Source organism: Zootoca vivipara, chromosome 1 (assembly GCF_963506605.1).
Source record: "Zootoca vivipara chromosome 1, rZooViv1.1, whole genome shotgun sequence".
NCBI classification, from domain to species: Eukaryota; Metazoa; Chordata; class Lepidosauria; order Squamata; family Lacertidae; genus Zootoca; species Zootoca vivipara.
In genome coordinates this window covers 103,023,109-103,042,005 of record NC_083276.1, presented here as the reverse complement: position 1 = coordinate 103,042,005, position 18,897 = coordinate 103,023,109, and the positions used below count along the sequence as shown (strand labels likewise).

The window sequence follows — 18,897 nt, the reverse complement described above, 5'->3', positions numbered from 1 at the left end:
GCCTACTGGTAAAAATAGGAGATTTATCAACTGCTCAGCCTTGGATGGCCAACATTAAATGGCTAAGGGAAAGTGAACCTTTATGGGGAGTGCCAGAATTCCTAGACTTGGAAGTTTGCATCTCACCCCCAAACATTTAGTTATGTGTTTATTTTTGGGAATCAAAAATATACTTTTTACTCTTGTTTTATGGTGACCCTTTTACAAGAATGGCTTGAGTCTATGTTTACATTGTTTATATATTTCTCTTTGAACAGCTGGATTACAAGAAGAAATATGAAGCTGCTAAGGCTCACTGGCACTGGACTGTGGACAGACCGGACTTCATTCAAAATGCCAAATCATCTTTGCAACAGAGTGATGTAAGGAAACTAAAACCACACGCACCCATTTTATTTCCTGACATAGCAAGGCATACCTCTGGTGCCGCAGGCTGCACTTCTGACACTTTTATTCTCCTGTTTCTTTGTAGTATGATTACAAATATGACCGAGAGTACTATAGAGGATGCAAGCTATCCATAACAGATGACAAAAGCACAGTGTTGGCTTTGCAGAATGCAATCTTGTCGAGTGATGTGAGTACAGTATTCTAAAATCCTTTTAATGTAAGCTCCCATCCACCCACCCGAAAGCTCATACCAAAATAAAAACTTAGTTGGTCTTTAAGGTGCTACTGAAGGAATTTTTTTTATTTTGTTTCCACCCACCCACCCTTTGTAAATCTTAGACACTCAGATCAGCATTTAAATCTTAGCAAATGATTGTACTTTTGTAAATAGGCAGGGCAAACCAATCACACCGACAAACACTTTCAGCATTGGATAACAAAAATACCTTTTAATGTCAGGTTCAGTTATGGTAATAGTGGTAAGGAAAGAAATACCTACCATGATTTAAAGGGATCCTCAAATTTTCTGTAGCCTTTGTAACCAGCCCAAATCACTGCCTTTTTACTAGTGCCTTACTGGGCTCTGGATGTACTCCAAACATCTCCAAGGCCCAGCACAATTGCATTGTTAAGGCTGTCCAGCGCCCTCACTCCAAACTAGTTGAAGGGCATAGGGCTGTCAGGAAAACAGGCCCGGCTCTAGGTATAGTCCCGGTGGCGCGGGACGCCAGGCCGGCAGGGGGGGGCGCTGCAAGGGCGGGGGCACCAGAGCAATCTCCGCGCCTCAGCGCCAGGGCACCCGACCTGCTTGAGACGGCCCTGCAGGAAAATTCCATCAATGTCAGGAAAATCCATCACTCTTCTCTCATACGGGTAGAAGGGTAGAAATTTTCCCAGGCTATGTTCTGACTTTAGAATAGAGTCCTCCAAAGCTTTCCAATAGTTAATGCAAAATTTGAGCTAGCTCTTGCCTTTCTGTAGTCCAGAGAAGGATGAAGACTCACACCAGAATAAAACAAATGCTCATCAGCGGTGAGCCCATTTGTGTAGACCTGTCTATTATACACTGCTTGAAACTAATATCTTTCCATTTCATATCCCAGTTAAAATATAAAGAGAAGCATAACAAGGAAAGGGGAACTATCCACTCAGTTCCAGATACTCCTCAGATCCTTCTTGCAAAGACTGTTAGTGCTCTTGTGTCTGAGGTAATTTATTTATTTTTGTATGTGTGTGTGTGTATGTATGTATGTATGTATACATATGTATGTATATAATTATCCAGTTTTCAGCATTTATTCCTTATTTTATATATATTACTTCAATAACCGTTGTCTCTCTTCATCATCAGAACAAATACAAAGAACATGTTAAGAAGCACCTGCCGCATGGCTCCTTTACAAAATTGTCCGAAACACGAGACACTGTTCATGTCAAAAACGTAACGAAGAACGTCAGTGAGGTAAACTACTTTTGCATTACTATAGTCACATCACTGGTTGAGTTGACGCTTGCATTTGTTTTGTTTACTCGGTGATGGAAACTGTTGTTGCTCCACTATAAATTATACTTCATGCTAATTACGGCTTACTGAAATGGTGCTGCTCCCTGTTCACCACGGCTGATGTCAGCTCACATAGTTAAATATCAGCATAAGTTTAATAACTTGGTTGAACAGAGTTTCTGAAATCGTGTGTAGATGTAAGCTTAGTGCATTGAAAAAGAGAGAGAATGCCTTCAAATATATTTCTGTAGGCTGTCAAATCTGGAAATTGTTTATTCTGATATGAGTTTGCGCGATCTATGCCTGTTTGAATGAATTGTTGGTAAGGGACTTGATTATGAACATAGAGCAGGCACCCCCAAAATCGGCCCTCCAGATGTTTTGGGACTACAACTCCCATCATCCCTAGCTAACAGGATCAGTGGTCAGGGATGATGGGAATTGTAGTCCCAAAACATCTGGAGGGCCGATTTTGGGGGTGCCTGACATAGAGCAAAGGTTTTGAAATGCTTTACAAATAAAAGGGTGTGATAGAAATGAGTGGCAGTGGTAGCGGCTGAAGAACTACAACAGTGTGTGTGTGTGTGTGTGTGTGTGTGTGTGTGTGTGTACACACACATGCACAATTGGGTTCATTGCAGTTAATTCTTTCTAGTCATTTTAAAATAATTGTAAATAGAATATGGAGACATAGGTTCAGTAATTGCTTGGTGCTTGCCCCCTATGATTTTGGGTATGTGTCCCATCTTTTATATTCTTCCAAGGGATTCCCCAGCACTCAGGAGCATGGGATTGGTAGAGGAAGGAGCAATAATTGAAGATCACCTTGATCCTTGTTTGACTGGCGAAAATCTCTGCTGGATTAAATAGCCATAAATCAGCAGGGGAACAACCATTCAATACAATATCTGTTTGTTGACAGCTGTAAGCTGTAAGTGTTTTTGACTGATGGACTTTCCACATAGGGACCAATCCTTACAGTCAACTTTATTCTCATTTATGAAGCTGCCCTTTGAATCTCTCTCTCTCTCTTTAATGCGGAGAGCTTATGACCGCAGAGGAAAACTTACAGCAGATCAGGAAACAAAGCTAGTTAACCTACATGTGTGAGCACGGACGCGAATGTGCACCTGTCTTCCTTAAGCGTAGAAGTCATCACCTATGTTTCTTACTATAAACATCAGCAAAGTAAGCCTCAGATGAAGAATGTGTGACACAACCTCTTTTCTGTTCCGAAACAGACAAATTATAAAAAGAAATTCCACAAAGAGAAAGGCAAGTCAGACTACTCAATCATGCTGGAGCCTCCTGATGTGAAACACGCCATGGAAGTTGCAAAGAATCAGAGCACTGTAAGTTATTCCTCCAGTTACGCCATTAAAACCCCGGATGGGCAATCTAAGGGATAATTCTTCCAAAGCCGTGGATCATAGGAGAAACACACGTTGACATGGGGGGCTGTAGCTTTTCCATGCCAACTTCAATTTTTTAGTGGAACGCATGCAGTTTTCGCATGGATGCTGGGCGTCAACAATAGCTCTGGTGAAAACATTATCATCAAGAGGATCTTGTTCTTTCCTTACAAAGAAAATGCAACAGTAATTGCTTCTCTTTATCCTTGCGTTCACCTAGATCCAATACAAAAAGGCTGCCAAATCCAAGCTCCATTACAGTAGTGTGGCGGATCGCCCTGATATTAAGAAAGCCACCCAAGTCTCCCATTTAGTCAGTGATGTAAGTACTTTATGAGTGTAACTGTTCAGTAACTTGTAGCCATATGACAGCATGCATATACAGTGGTACCTCTACTTACGAATTTAATGCGTTCCGAATGCACATTTGTAAGTCGAAAAAATTTGTAAGTCGAATCCCATAGGAATGCATTGGGAGAAAAAATTCATAAGTAGAAGCAACCCTATCTAAAAATTCATAAGTAGAAAAAATCCTATCTAAACCGCATCCAAGATGGCGGACGGAGCTCCATTCGTAAGTAGAAACATTCATAAGTAGAGTTATTCATAAGTAGAGGTACTACTGTAAGTAGTTTCATTTCAGTATGTAGAAGCCAGAGTGGTTTTGTTTTTGTGTTTTGTTTTACCCCTTGACATTTCATATATTTGTCTTAGGTTGAATATAAAGCCAAAGCTCGAGGAGAAGCTGGCATGGGAGTCAGCATGCTTGGACGTCCAGATATTGAACTTGCCAAGGAGGTGTCCAAACTTACAAGCCAGGTATGAACAGGTGGCTGCCGTTAACTTGTAGCCATATGGCATACATTTTCTTTTGCAATCATTTTGACGTAATGTTGACTTTACAGATAAAGCAGCTTTGGAGGTAATTTATTTGAGATCAGGGTGGTTAATAATTTCTGGCCAAGTCCTCCAGGGCTGTCTGTCAGTCGTGGTTGTGGCCACCTCACAATCTCATATGCACATAGATATGCAGTACAAGCAAAGAGCCTTACACACACCCCCCCACACACACACACTCCACTGTTCTGTACAGATCCAATGAGGAAGGAGATTGTTTCCTTCTCTCTGGTCATCCAATCATCAATCTGATAGCTGAGGAGTGGGCAATTTGCATCCACACCCGGGTGCTGGACTCTGGTGTATGTACTTCAATATCTCCTTGTTTTGCTGCTGCCACCAAAATCGCCCCACCCCCACCCCGAAAGTTAGCTAAGTCAGTTGAGCTTGTGTCTCTTAATCTCAGGATTGTGGGTTCGAGCCCCACGTTGGGCAAAAGAAATTCCTGCATTGCAGGGGTTTGGGCTAGATGGCCCTCCTGGTCCCTTCCAACTCTGCCATCCCAGATCAAGCTCTTGACCTAGGGGGTTAGATTGTTTTGAAAGGTATTGACTGCCTATTGAAGTCTGCTGTGGTACATGGATGCTACACTCTGTGTATTGTGTCCCTGTGTAGGTGAGCTTCCTATTTAGCTCATTGAAGAGACAATTATTGTGCTGAAGGCACCCTTTACACACTGGGAGCTGCCTCACCCATTATACTGAGTGGGACAGGAACTCCTTGTGTATTCAGAGTCTCCGTTCTCACATAGTAGCACTGCTGAGGGAAGTAATCCAAATTCATGTTTCCATGGGCCTGGGCCCGCCTGCCTGCCTGCCTTCCTTCCTTCCTTCCTTTTTTTTCTTTCCCTTTCTCTCTCTGGTTTTTATTACTAAACTCTTATCTTGCATTTAAAATGAATTATTTCTGTTTTGAATGCAAAAATCCCCCACAAAAAACCAACAAGGGTTCATCTCATCCTTTACATCACCACTATTGTCTGAGCCAGAGCAAAAGATGAGTGAACAAGCAGGTTGGTCGTGGTGAAGAGAGGTTCAGTGGGTGCCCTGCTGGAGTGCTGGCCCTTAGCAGATTCCTGACCATGCCAAGATTTGATGCTAATTGCCTTTCTTTAGCCATAGTAACAATGATTTCAGTAGTTGACATTTCCTCCATGTAAATCAGGTATGGGGAACCTGAGGAATACAGTTCCCATCTTCCCTGACCATTCTCCATGCTGGCTGGGGCTGATAGAAACTGGAGTCCAACAACATATGGAAGGCACTGAGCTCCCATACAAATGACCTGAAACAATTTTTGTGTTAAAAAGCGTGCAATAAATGTTTGGTCATTTGCTGTGTACTGGGAGGCAAAATGTTTCCTTTCTATTGTCTTCTCTTCAGTTATTCCCTTATCAATTTTCTTTGGCAGCCATTTTAATGTTTGTGCTGTTATATATTTCTATAGTGAGGGTAGCAGCACTGGAATTTCCCCTCAGGCTTGTTTTTTTTTTTTAAAAAAAGTATGTCAAACAACGTGTTAACTTTTTGCGTTTTGGTGCTAGCGTATGCCTCTTTCCTCTCTGCCAAACTTTGACCGACTTCACTTGGTGTGTTTCTGACCCATGCTGTTTCCCACGAGACTCCCTGCCTCCCACAAAGAGGGGAACATCACCAGCTCTTCTCTCTCAGCTTCTTGCTTTGTCCATCTTGGAGGTTTGCCATTCTAATCTTGCTATCTTGCTACGCTTTGTAGGTAGAATACATCAAAGGACGCATGAGGGGCCATGGGGCTGCATCATACGACACGCCCATGATGAGACACGTTAAGAAAGCTAATGTCCTAAGTAGCCATGTAAGATGGATTTTAAGCGGCTCTCCTATGCTGCTACCAATTTCACGAGTCTCTTGCTACATTCTATATTCTTGGCACAATCCTAAGTGTTCAAGGCACTGCTTCTATTTTTTATTTATTTTAAAAAAGAACGTTAAAACCTTGTGGATTTGTGAGACGACCCCCCTTTCTTCCTTATGCAAAGTTCTGCTTGGGAATTTCGTCGACAGTGAATTTGTTCTGAGAATGTCTTGGCTTCAAGAAAAGGCTTGAGGTGCCCAAAATACATCAAAGTAGGGAATTTACTCAAACATTTACACTTCCCTCTATAAGACATTGGTGGCAATTCCTGAAGCATTCACTAGTTTTCATGTCAGTGTGTTAAGAGCACAATCCATGTTCTGTATGAGATAGATATATACACACACCCTGTTTTCCCGAAAATGAGACATACCCATATAATAAGCCATAGCAGGATTTCTAAGCATTTGCGCAATATAAGCCATACCCCGAAAATAAGACATAGTGATAGGCGCAGTTCTGGAGGGCACCATGGAAGAGGCAAGGCTGGACGCGTGATAAAAAATAAGACATCCCCTGAAAATAAGCCACAAGTGTCTTCTTGAGGAAAAATAAATATAAGACAGTGTCTTATTTTCAGGAAAATACAATATATGGGTGAGGAACTGTGGCAACTATCTGCACTTGAATACAACTGTGCACTCTGCAGTGTGCTTCCTCCCCAATTCATGTGCACAGTCAGTTGATGTAGAATGCTGCCCAGACTTCATGAACCATTTTGTTGCCCTGAGTTAACTGAGAATATATCCTAGAACATTCCCAATCCTCTCCAGGATGGCCGAGGGAGAGCCGTAGCAGTGGACAAGCTGTTGTTTGGGGAAGCTAGTTCATCATTCTGGCGGTTCCCTCACTGCTAGAAGCAAAGCTACAGGGAACCAGGCAGAGGGCCTTCTCAGTAGTGGCGCCCGCCCTGTGGAACACCCTCCCGTCAGATGTCAAAGAGATAAACAACTACCTGACATTTAGAAAACACCTGAAAGGATCCCTGTTTAGGGAAGTTTTTAATGTGTGAAATTTTAATGTATTTTAATCTTTGTTGGAAGCCGCCCAGAGTGGCTGGGGAAACCCAGCCAGATGGGCAGCGTACAAATAAATTATTATTATTATTATTATTATTATTATTATTATTATTATTATTATCTTCATCATCATCATCACCATCATAATTACTAACCTTCTCACTAAGAACCCAGGGTTTCTTGAAACAGAATCAGCTTGTCCACACATTGCAATGAGCATAGGTACGAGTGCTATAGCTCAACTGCTGCATACACAGGTACACGAAACATGCTCTTGTAGAATGCTGTATGTAAAAAAATGTACGAGTGAACAGCTCAACTATTTCTGTACCCAGTACTCAAAGTCTACATTCATTGAATGGAACATGTGGGCACCCCTATTAAAAGCCACCAATTTAGGGAAAAGGCTTCTGATGAATTACCTTCAAACAAATTGCTAAACTCTTGCAAATAGCTACTTAACTACTGTTATTTGCAGACAGACATTTTCAGATGATTCTTCACTCGCTCTCAAATGGTTTAGAAAGTACAGTAAATGACATATTTTCCCCAATTTTCTACAGGTAATGGACAGAAATTTCATAAGGAATAAAGGGGGTGTTTTAATTTCCCATTTCTCTTTGTGATTGTTGCATGGGACAGCTGCATGTCAGAGAAACCGTCCATCTCTACTTGTGAGAAACAGCAGTAATTTGCCATGAAAACTGTCAAAACACCATCTACACAGTGTCTTATGTCATCTGTGCTGTCACTGCTGTTGATACTCTTGTATGCTGTGTCTTGCAGTTTTGTTGCTGCTTTTTGTTTTAATATTGAAACAAGTCCCCCTGCCTCTTGTTTTCTGTTCATTATCTCATATCCATTAACAAATCTTGTTTAGCAAGTACGGAATCCTGATGGAAATTGCAACTATTAACGAGAGACTTGCATTTTGATCTAGTGGGTCCTCACGACAAATGTCAAAATGCTTTTGAAACCTACAGAGTATTCTAAGAAAGTAGCTTGTGCCCTGTGGAGCCACTATTCATTCAGAAATCAGACACAAAATACATCTCTGAATTGTGGTGGCCCATAATGGTCCCCATCCACCTGTAATATGTTGTGTGTGTGTGTGTGTGTCATTGTAGGAAGAGTCTTGTCCTTCCCAAGAGCGTCAGTGCCCAGAGTGTCCTGCATTTTTTAAAAAATTAAACATAAACAGTGTACTTGACTGTCACTTGAATATTGACCACTGGCATCTTTTGTCAACCCATGTCCAAAAGATGAGGCTATCCAGCATGAAGGATACAGGGTTGTGTGGATAAAAACATGCCAACATGTTTTAGACATCCGGAATCATGGAATGGAATTGAAATCTGCACTGCGGCATCTTCCAGTTTTCTAACATTAAACTTTTCTTCTTTTCAGCCATGTGCGTTGCTCCCTAAGCATGATCTATTCCTTTCATCAGTTACGTCAATCAGCTCTTGCTAGGGGTGGGGTGAAGATTGGGTGCCATCCATGTAAAAATAAGCATATCAAACCATTGATTTCAACGAGAGAGGGCTAAAATACACCATAAGCTCTCACTGAAATCATTTGGAATCCAGGTGCTTAATTTTTGCTGGCTCGTGCCATCATTTGTATAACTGCTATTTTCTCTCTCTCTCTTGCAAATGACTAATATCTTACCTCTTCTTTCATGGAGTTCCTTGAAGCTTTTCAGTCTTAAGAACCTTGCTCTGTGTACTTTGCACACTAACAGTGCGAAGTAGTAGTAATCAATAATATCCCCTGGCGAGTTCTTCGACTGAAAACATGGTTGATCTGTTTGTTCCTCCATTAGAATGAAAGTAACCATGCCGCATTTGCTCACTTCAATTGTCAGGCAGAACTGGACTGTCCATCAGAGGACATAGGAAAGTCATTGTAAAGAAAAGTGCATTGTAGTACCGTGTTTCTCATATTATAAGACACGTCTTATATTTATTTTTTCCTCAAAAAAACACACCATGGCTTATTTTCAAGGGATGTCTTATTTTTATTACGGTACGTGGGTAGTGCAGTAGCTCCCCCCGCTATCGCGTTTTGCGTGTCCTGTTGCAAGTGTGTGTCCTCTCGCTCCCACACCGGGCAGTGAGCTGGGGAGCGGAGGTGGTTTTGCTGAGTTGATTGAGTCAGGCAGGCAGGCAAGGGAGTCACCCTGCTATTTTGGATCGCCTGAGGAAACGTTTGCTGCTCTCTCCCCCCCCCCCCATGCCTGCGCCTCAGCCGGGCGCGCATCCTCAGCCCGCTTTGCGCGGCGGGGGCAAGATGCGCGTCAGCATGCAACCCCTCAGATTCCTTCTGCCCCTCCCTCGCCGCCAACCGACCCCCACCCCATTTCCCCGCCTGAGGTAAAAAGTCCATACCGTAGTTAGAGCCGGTGACTGGCTGCCCAGCTACCGTATGTGAAGGCCGTGGGAGGAGGAGGGGTGGGTGGGAAACCTCTCCTGGCCATTTCCTCACCTCCCTCGTTCATTCGCGCGCCTGCCTGTCTGCGAGCGGGGCTTCGTGCGGCGCATGCAAAGGCTGCAGCCGGGTCCTGGGGCTTTGCGCGGCGCGCACAAAGACTTCAGCCAGGTCCCAGGGCTTCGCGCACTGCGTGCAAAGGCTGTAGCCGGGTCCCGGGGCTTCGCGCGGCGCGCGCAAAGGCTACAGCCGGGTCCCAGGGGTTAACGCAGCAGCCGGTTCCGAGCAGCCCCCTTCCTTTTCCTCTTCTTTGCCACAGACCTGCGGTATGGCTTATTTTCGAGGTATGCCTTATATTTTGCCACCTCAGAAAAATCCTGCCATGCCTTATTTTGCAGGGATGTTTTATAATGTGAGAAACATGGTATTCTGCTGAATTCTAGTACGGAGAGAATAGAGCATCTAGCAGGACCTTTATTCTCTATCATGAAGAAGGCTTTTAATTTAAAATCAGTCTTTTTGCAATTTCTCTTAAAGCCAATAATCATAGTTATCAGGTCAAATGCAACTGCCTCTTTGATTAGGCAGTGTATTGGTAGAACATTGGGCTCCAGTGGAACAAATCTTCATTCAAAGCCATGCTGAGCTGTAAAATTTACTGGGAGGAGTCTTGGGCAAATTACACTCTCAATCAAACCTACTTTCATCATTAGTAAAGAAACAACTATTTGAACGCACTATAAACATGCAACACTAGACGCCAGAGAGCAGGAAATGTTTCCATAGGGGTTTAATTTTTTTTTTTGTTATAATGATCTAGTTTCTGACTTATTTATAGCATTTTTTATCCTGTGTGTAGATCCACCCTGAGACTTGAATGCTGCTCAAAATCCCTTGGAGGGAAGGCAGGAAAGAAATATTTAAAAAGTCAGATGCTTCTGTTGCCCTGTATCAGGAAACATCCATCATCAATTTTAGGCCACAGAAAAATGCACAATGCAGTCATAATTTAGCTCTTGTGTCTCTTGATAGCCATGCTGCGTGCACACATTTTCTCAGACGCCCCCTCCCCATGAATGAGTTATATATTTCAAATGAGCTGAAACACAACTACTGAATGAAAGATGCAACATGAAATCTTGTAAATGCAGTGTGTGCCAAGTTCATTGCTGTATAATGTGAATTCTCCTGGCCTTCATTAATGGTATCTTCTATTTCAAAGAGGTCTTATTATGCCTTGCCTTGTTCAACCTGTCTGCTTGCAATTGGGATCAGTTTTGACAATCTGAACATGGACTCTTTCTTCCTTGGCACCAGACGAGCTAAAATTCAGGACCTTGTTTTAACACTTGTTCCTCTTGGAATTAGATCAAATACAAAGAGAAGTTTGACAAGGAGAAGGGCAACAGGCCGCAATACGACCTGAAGGAAGCCAAGATCTACAAGACCTTAAAAGATGCCCACCACATCGCTAGTGAGGTATGTGTGGGCCTTTACTCCAGTAGTTGCCAACCCTTTTCAGGCTCATGGGCCCATTTGGAAAAGCTTATGAGTATCACCACATAATGGCAGCTGGGAGACCATGGTGAATTACTGTAGAAATTGGAGTTCTTGGTGAAGTCCAGAAATAAACAGTAAATTGCAAAAACTCGGGCCAGGAGGAAGATGAATTTCAAGTAAGTCTTCAAAAGGTTTTATTTATGTAATGATGAATTCAACTAGGAATCAATTCCAGTATGATAGTGAAGCAAATCAAAATAAATTCCAGTGAAAAAATCCCAGGACAAGACCCTGTTTCGACAATTCTTCATCAGCTGGAATGTTGAAAAACTGAACATTAGAAATAAATCTTAAGAGTAATTATCCTTATCACAAAAATACGTTCTGATTTCTAAACACAAAGTTTTATCGTTTGTAAAAGACAGAGATAAATGAACATTGATTTTAAATGAACATTGATAAAAGTCTGACTGAGTCCTGTTCCTTTTTAATGTGCCCAATTTCTAAGTATCATTTGTGTTTTCCTTTATTGTTTTTCTTTGAACTTCCCCCCATCAGGTTAAATATAAGGCAGACCTGAAGAAACTTCACAAACCAGTGACAGACATGTCTGAATCCCTGTCAATGCATCATGTCTTGAACACCAGCCAGCTCGCCAGTTCTGTAAGCCTCTTAGCTAAGCTCAGATCATAGTCACTTTAGCATTTCATCCACCTGCCTATCTGAGATAATATCCGCTAACAATTTCTGTAACAGCTTTCCTCCTTGACTGTTCCTAGGAAATCACCTGGTAGTGATCTCTCTTCTCTCCTGCCTAATGAGTGTTCCCCATGTGGACTAGCAGGATTAATACCTCTAGTCTCTCAAGCATTTTCTATTAGCTGTAGAACTGCTAATATTGTAAAACCTCTAACCACATGTAAATGGCTTTTTTTTTTTTGCCTTTTTAACTTTCGTTTTTAACTAACAGGAATACCATTTCCCCCCTCTTGATTTCACTTATTTTTTGTGCTTAATATTATTTCAACATTCTTCTTCTTTTAACTTTTTAAAACCTTTTCAAAATTAATTCTGCTTTTGCTGAACTTTTATCATCCTGCTGTTAGACCACAGAATGATGAATATGCTAAGAAGAGAAGATGTCCAAAGTGGCATTGTCTTCAATTTTAATTGCATCATATATTCACTATATTTCTTTTGTTCTCCCTTCTTTCTTTCTTTGGGGGGGCTTTTCTTTTTATTTACTTACAATATCTTGTTCCTTCTTGCATAATATTGAAAGGGGAAAGTACCTATCACAAGTGCTTCACCATTAGTCTGAACTCCCCCCCCTCCACCCCTTTATGCATTCCCTTTTCTTTTTCTTCTTCTTTTTTTTAAAAAAAATGTTTTGGTTTCTTGTCTTTCTGTTGAAATGGTTGGATCAGCTGGAGCTAGAAAGCTGATCAGGTTAGGCCTTTTTTGTTATTGAGGTGGTTTTTGACACCTTCCCCTTTAGTACCAGTACAAGAAGAAATATGAGAAGAGTAAAGGTCACTACCATGTGATTCCAGACAACCTTGAACAGATCCATCTAAAGGAGGCCTCAGAACTTCAGAGCATAGTAAGTCATGGATAAGTGTTTCCTGCTTTTTATTTCTCATTCACAACCCATTGCATTGCATTCTAGAATCTAGAAGGGTGAGTCTGCCAAGAAGGGGCAAATTTACCACTTTTTAAAAAATGTATTGCAGTAAAATTATTTCAACATTTAACTCCTTTTGAACTTGGAGTACATTTACAATATAAATGAAGAAGTTGCTTTTCCCAAGGAATTCCGGGAATAATAGTTTTATAAAGATGCTTAAAGGTAAAGGGACCCCTGACCATTAGGTCCAGTTGTGACCGACTCTGGGGTTGTGGCGCTCATCTCGCATTATTGGCCGAGGGAGCCGGCGTATAGCTTCCAGGTCATGTGGCCAGCATGACAAAGCCGCTTCTGGCAAACCAGAGCAGCACACGGAAACGCCGTTTACCTTCCCGCTGTAGCGGTACCTATTTATCTACTTGCACTTTGACGTGCTTTCGAACTGCTAGGTTGGCAGGAGCTGGGACCGAGCACGGGAGCTCACCCCGTCACAGGCATTCGAACAGCCAACCTTCTGATCAGCAAGCCCTAGGCTCTGTGGTTTAACCCACAGTGCCACCTGCGTCCCCATAAAGAGGCTTAGAATCCTCCAATTAGAGCTCCTAGCTCCCTTCACAGAATTTGCCAGAAAGAAGCCTTGGCACTTTAAATGTAACTGAACGTCATTTTAAAGTCTGTTGTGGATATATAGTTTTGCACACTTCTTGCATGTGAGATATAGCTGCCTATATTCTGATAAACTGGTTACAAAGGAGTTACAGTATTTGCTAATTCAAAATTTGCCTTAAATCCAGGTCTGAAAATGGATTGGGACCTACCTGTTAATGTTCCCTCTAACTATCTGTGCTATTTTCCAACTGAACAAAAAAACTTTCGTGCATTGGTTTTCAGACCGTTCTCTGAACCCTTATTCATAAATTCCACACAGGCAATGCTGTGTGAACAAACCATGCAAACCACGCAGTTGTGGCTTCATATCTTATGGGGCCCTGACGTGTGAAGAAGTGGACGGCAACGAAGTTGCCATCGGAGCATAGAAATTGGCCTTGACCCTTGACATCTGGTAGCAGCATTTCAGTGCTTCTCGGCACTCCTCTGTGAGGTGCAGCAGACTGTGTTGGGGCACACAATAATAATAATAATATTAATAAAATTTTATTTATACCCCGCCCTCCCCAGTCAAAAACTGGGCTCAGGGCGCCTGACACCAACAGAATTACAATAAAACATAAAAACAATTAATTAAAATACAGATTAAAATACAGTATCAAAATTTAAAGTGCAGCCTCATTTCAAGTAGTCCACAAATCCAAGCCATGAGGGAAGAAAACACAGGGGTCAGGCTGAGTCTAACCCAAAGGCCAGGCGGAACAGCTCTGTCTTGCAGGCCCTGCGGAAAGATGACAAATCCTGCAGGGCCCTGGTCTCCTGGGAAAGAGCGTTCCACCAGGTTGGGGCCAGTACTGAAAAGGCCCTGGCTCTAGTAGAGGCCAATCTAGCCATCTTATGACTCGGGATCTCCAGAATATTATTGTTTGAGGACCTTAAGGTCCTCCGTGGGGCATACCAGGAGAGGCGGTCCCGTAGGTACGAGGGTCCCAAGTCGCATAGGGCTTTAAAGGTCAAAACCAGCACCTTAAACCTGATCCTGTACTCCTCCGGGAGCCAGTGCAGCTGGTAAAGCACTGGATGAATGTGATCCTCACTGTGCCATGCAGTTTTCATGACTGACATGATTGTTGCTTGAGCGCAGCTTGGGGAAGAGACCTAATTCCCTTCCACATTTCAGGGTCCCCCCTGTACATTTCTGTTCTATATCTAGCAATGCACTGGAGATAACATTTATCTTCCTCTTGGCAGGTGAAGTACAAGGAAAAATATGAAAAGGAAAGAGGGAAGGCCATGCTGGACTTTGAAACACCAACCTACCTCACTGCTAAGGAGTCTCAGCACATGCAAAGCGAGGTAAGGTGCTTTGTGGCAGAATGAAGCCTTGTTTCATGTTGGAAAATGAAGGCACGACAACATGGTGTTGTATTATTTCCATTCAGGTTCAGGCAGTTAGTGGGGAAGATGCTTTCTGAGGGTATAACTAGAATTGAAATAATCATGCCTCTGTTCGCCCTATAACAGCCTTGCTCAAACTGGTGCCCTCCAGGTTTTTTTTTTTTTGGGGGGGGGGACATACAGCTCCCATCAGCCCCAGCTGGATCAGGGATGATGGAGGTTGTAGTCAAAACCTTGGGGGGGGGGGGACACACAGGCTGCACTTTATTACAATCTGATTCACAGTTGCCAAATAAAAGAAGTTTAGGAGCGAGGCTACAGACTCTAAGCTATTAATTTACTTTGTATTTGTTGAATTAAGGTGATAACAGGAGTGTTGGTTCAAAAAAGGACTTGCACTTTGTCAGTTTCCCTGGGCTAACAGAAGATTGGACTGGCTGCTAAAAGCAGCGGTATATAATTTGTAATAAACAACTTTCGCTGACACCATTCAAGCCTTGTTTGTGTCTAGTTATAATTTTTCCATTGACCTTCCTGAACTCAGTTTTGTCAGTGTTCTGTCCCAAACGTGAAATTTATACAAGGTGAAATATACTTGTATAAGGTGTTCAGTCGATAATATTTGGGTGGTTCTGTCAATTGTATCAGGGTGGGTCCCCCACCCCCCAAAAAAAACACATTTCACCGCACGACCACCTCAAAGTCTATTGACTAGTCTTTTAGGCAAGTGTGCCAGAGGACAAGATCAAAACATGAGATAAAGACTCTATTGCACAGTTTGGTCCATAACTATCCAACTGTGCTTCTGGTCTCCAAAGCAGGAAGTAACACAGCACCGCAGAGACAAGCAAGATTACAGACCTGATTCCCTGCCATAGCCAGGCCCACAGCTTGCCTGCTCCCTCCTCTACAGGAATGCTACAGATCCTTGCTGTCTTTGCCATGTGCAGTCATTGACACCTTGCTACATTCCTTTGCCATTCCTGATAAAGAACAATCCCTGATTACACAGGTGCAAAGGGTCTGGATACAGGGAAGTTTGAGCCCTGGGTTTCGTCTTGTACTTAGGAGGCCTCTCACGTTTTTCTAAAGAAAAGGAAGATAAGCAGTCAGAGAACGCAATTCTTTTACTCTTTCCCATTCCCTGGAGGCTTTGCCAAGCATCCTCTCGTGTGTCTTTTGAAACACTTTCCAATTGCACCTTTTCAAAGCCTCCTCTGCGCATCATTTCCCAATACAGTGCCTGAACAGCGCTTGAAAGGGTGCAAAGTCCACTTTGCTTCTTACAAGCCAGTGCTAAATCAGAGTTAACGTTTGCCTTAATATTTACCCTGTTGTTAAAGGCCTACCTGTGTTTTGGCACCCCTGGTGCCCATCTCTATGCCATTCACCCCTTCAATTTCATGCACAATCCTGTTCATATACAATCCTTTTATATCAGCAGGGTTAGTTGTGCAACTGTTAGGCTTCAGCACTGAAAATCCTTGCTTGTATTGAGTGTTACAGCACCCCCCTTCCCCCCAGTATTAGCTTGTTGTTTAATCACACACTGATTTCATAGCCTGATCGAAGTGTCCACATTGTTCTGTCCAAGAGTGAAACTTGTACAAGGCAAAAATACTTGTATAAGGTCCTTTGGGTGATTCTGTCAACTGTTTCATTATATTGCCATTCAAAACGCAATTAGACACCCCCCCCCCGGGTTTATGGGATGCTTACCCTTTTGGGCTCTGGGCTTTTCCCTTCCTTAGGCTGATCATAACAATTAGTGAGTACTAAAGCATAGGAATGACACTACTGTGGGCTTTAAGGGCATCTTACCAACTGAGCACATTGGTGATCACTGAAAGACTGGAGCCCTACCTTTTGTGAATCTCATGTTCATCCAAAGCCTTGTTGCTGTCAGAGACACAAAGTGGGCGCTTGCAATGTATTTTTATTTTATCCTTACCTTTATACACCACCTTTTCCTCCAGGAACTCAAGTTGGGGTACATGGTTCTCCCCTCTCCATTTTAGCCCCAGGGACGGTGACTGTCCCAAGGTCACCCAGTGATTTGCATAGCTGAGTGGGGATTTGAATTTGTCTCCCAGGCCATTGTCCAACACTCTTAACCACTACACCATGCTGCTAAACCCCACCCAAAACCGAATGGCCGACCAGCAAACTTGGCACAACAAGGGCAAGACAGACCCAAAACTAACAGTACAGTACTTGAAAATGTTATTCCTGCACAGATCCAAAATAAATTCTGTTCCCCCCCTTCCTCTTCTTCTTTTTCCTACTCCTATTAGAAAGAATATAAAAAAGACTTTGAAGAGTCCATGAAAGGCAGGAACCTTACTGGCCTGGAGGTCACGCCATCTCTTTTGCATGTCAGATATGCCACCAAAATAGCAAGCGAGGTAGCAGCTCCTCTGTTGTCTTCTGCTGTTTCATTAATTGTCCTTACCAAAGCAGTCCCTTCACTGCCGTCTTTACCAGCCTTAAACATTTCTCTTAAGTGCATGGTGTAATCTGTGTTTGTTGCTTGTTCTAGTCCATTGGTTGTTTGTTTGTTTTCAATCACTAATTGTTAATTGTATTAGCAGCATTGATGTTTTCCTGTTGGTGGAACAGACATCATTGTTTCACTTTATGTGTTCTTCTTTATTGAAGTTGTTTTGTCAAGCTGTGTGACTTTCTAGAAGGTTGAACCTTGAGCACCCTAACTAAGTGTTGCTTTAAGATGATCTGAAGGCTATTTACTAACTCTTTTTAGGGGAGGGGGTCCCCTTCATCCTCCTTCCCCTTGAAGCTCTCTCTCTCTCTCTGGTTTCTTCACTTTTCTTTTTCTCCCCACTCCCTCTAGAAAGAATACAGGAGAGATTTGGAAGAAGGTGTCAAAGGTAAAGGCATAACCATTGTGGAAGAGACCCCAGACCTACTCAGAGCAAAGAATGCAACCTATATCTTGAATGAGGTGAGGCACATAGCTAGGCTAACTTCCCTTGGGGGCCACTGCAGCATGGCTCCCTTCCTCTGCACTGGATTAAGGTCAAAAGCCCCACACATTGGGGAGAAATGCATGATGTGGCTGCATCCTGTGACTCCCAGGAGGACAACATTGGCATGGCAATGAGCAGTGCTGCAGCATCTCTCCCAGGCTGTTTGGGTAATGTCAGAACTGGCCTTTCATGAGAAGAATTTTGGCAAAGCTATTGGACAGTGTTCTCGAAGCTACGAACATGAGTTTGACCAAACTGTGGGAGGCAGTGGAAGACAGGAGTGCCTGGCGTGCTCTGGTCCATGGGGTCACGAAGAGTCGGACAGGACTAAACGACTAAACAACAACAAAATCTTTAAAGAGAAATCATAGGCCTGGGCTCCAGCAATTTCTGAAGCATTGATTATATCTCAGAAAGAGTCAGATCCCATTTACCTTCCCGGGTCAATTTTTGTTATGGGTTTGCAGGTGCTAGAAAACATAAAGCACCAGCAGCTAATTAAGCTTGTGTCCCGTGCGAGGTGATAGTTTGACCCTTGTGTGTTATTTGAGCTGTGTTTTAGACGTTTTTAATCCTCTGAAACTAGAAAAGCTAAGTTAGGCAGACTTCCTAAACTGTGTATTAGACACTTCTTAAATCCTACGAAATCAACATGTGTTGATAGCTAATTAAGTTAGATCATTTCCTTTTGAGGTGTTAGCCAGGAGATGGGCCTTTTAGGCAACACAAATGATCAAATGATTTAGACCAGGCACCCCCAAACTGCGGCCCTCCAGATGTTTTGGCCTAAAACTCCCATGATCCCTAGCTAACAGGACCAGTGGTCGGGGAAGATGGGAATTGTAGTCCAAAACATCTGGAGGGCCGAAGTTTGGGGGTGCCTGATTAAACTATCTGTGAAGAGTGAATGCTTCTTCGACTGCATACATTTCTCTTCTGTGGGGTACACTTTTTTGCATGTTGTACGGGCAGCAGCTTGAGTCATATCACATAAAGATCACCCTTGGTGAATTGGGATAAGGGTTACTTTTGAAGAACGTGCCCCATTGTGATGGTCTCATTTGTATTAATCCTTTTTTTATTTAAAAAAAACACCACAACAGAAAGAATACAAGAAAGGTCTAGAGATGGAAATCAAAGGAAGAGGCTTGACAGGCCATTCCACAGAAACGCCTGATTATATGAGGGCAAAGAATGCTATGGACATCGCTAGCCAGGTCAGTGAGAACAG

At 42.8% G+C, this 18,897-nt stretch overlaps 1 protein-coding gene across 48 annotated transcripts in view; it reads left to right on the top strand.

Annotated features, from left to right (window-relative positions):
* NEB (nebulin) overlaps window positions 1-18,897 on the top strand; it is a 165,752-nt gene that overhangs the window by 125,822 nt on the left and 21,033 nt on the right. For 41 of the 48 annotated variants that reach the window (XM_060279716.1, XM_060279861.1, XM_060279859.1 and 38 more), the window contains 15 exons: window positions 258-362; window positions 473-577; window positions 1,494-1,598; window positions 1,742-1,852; window positions 3,136-3,246; window positions 3,527-3,628; window positions 4,021-4,125; window positions 5,938-6,036; window positions 10,914-11,024; window positions 11,604-11,708; window positions 12,544-12,648; window positions 14,533-14,637; window positions 16,974-17,084; window positions 17,531-17,641; window positions 18,770-18,883. In XM_060279716.1, the coding sequence (XP_060135699.1) occupies window positions 258-362; window positions 473-577; window positions 1,494-1,598; window positions 1,742-1,852; window positions 3,136-3,246; window positions 3,527-3,628; window positions 4,021-4,125; window positions 5,938-6,036; window positions 10,914-11,024; window positions 11,604-11,708; window positions 12,544-12,648; window positions 14,533-14,637; window positions 16,974-17,084; window positions 17,531-17,641; window positions 18,770-18,883 (1,605 nt within the window). The remainder of the gene's footprint in view (window positions 1-257; window positions 363-472; window positions 578-1,493; window positions 1,599-1,741; window positions 1,853-3,135; window positions 3,247-3,526; window positions 3,629-4,020; window positions 4,126-5,937; window positions 6,037-10,913; window positions 11,025-11,603; window positions 11,709-12,543; window positions 12,649-14,532; window positions 14,638-16,973; window positions 17,085-17,530; window positions 17,642-18,769; window positions 18,884-18,897) is intronic. The other 7 variants (XM_035131587.2, XM_060279864.1, XM_060279796.1 and 4 more) reach the window with 3 other exon arrangements.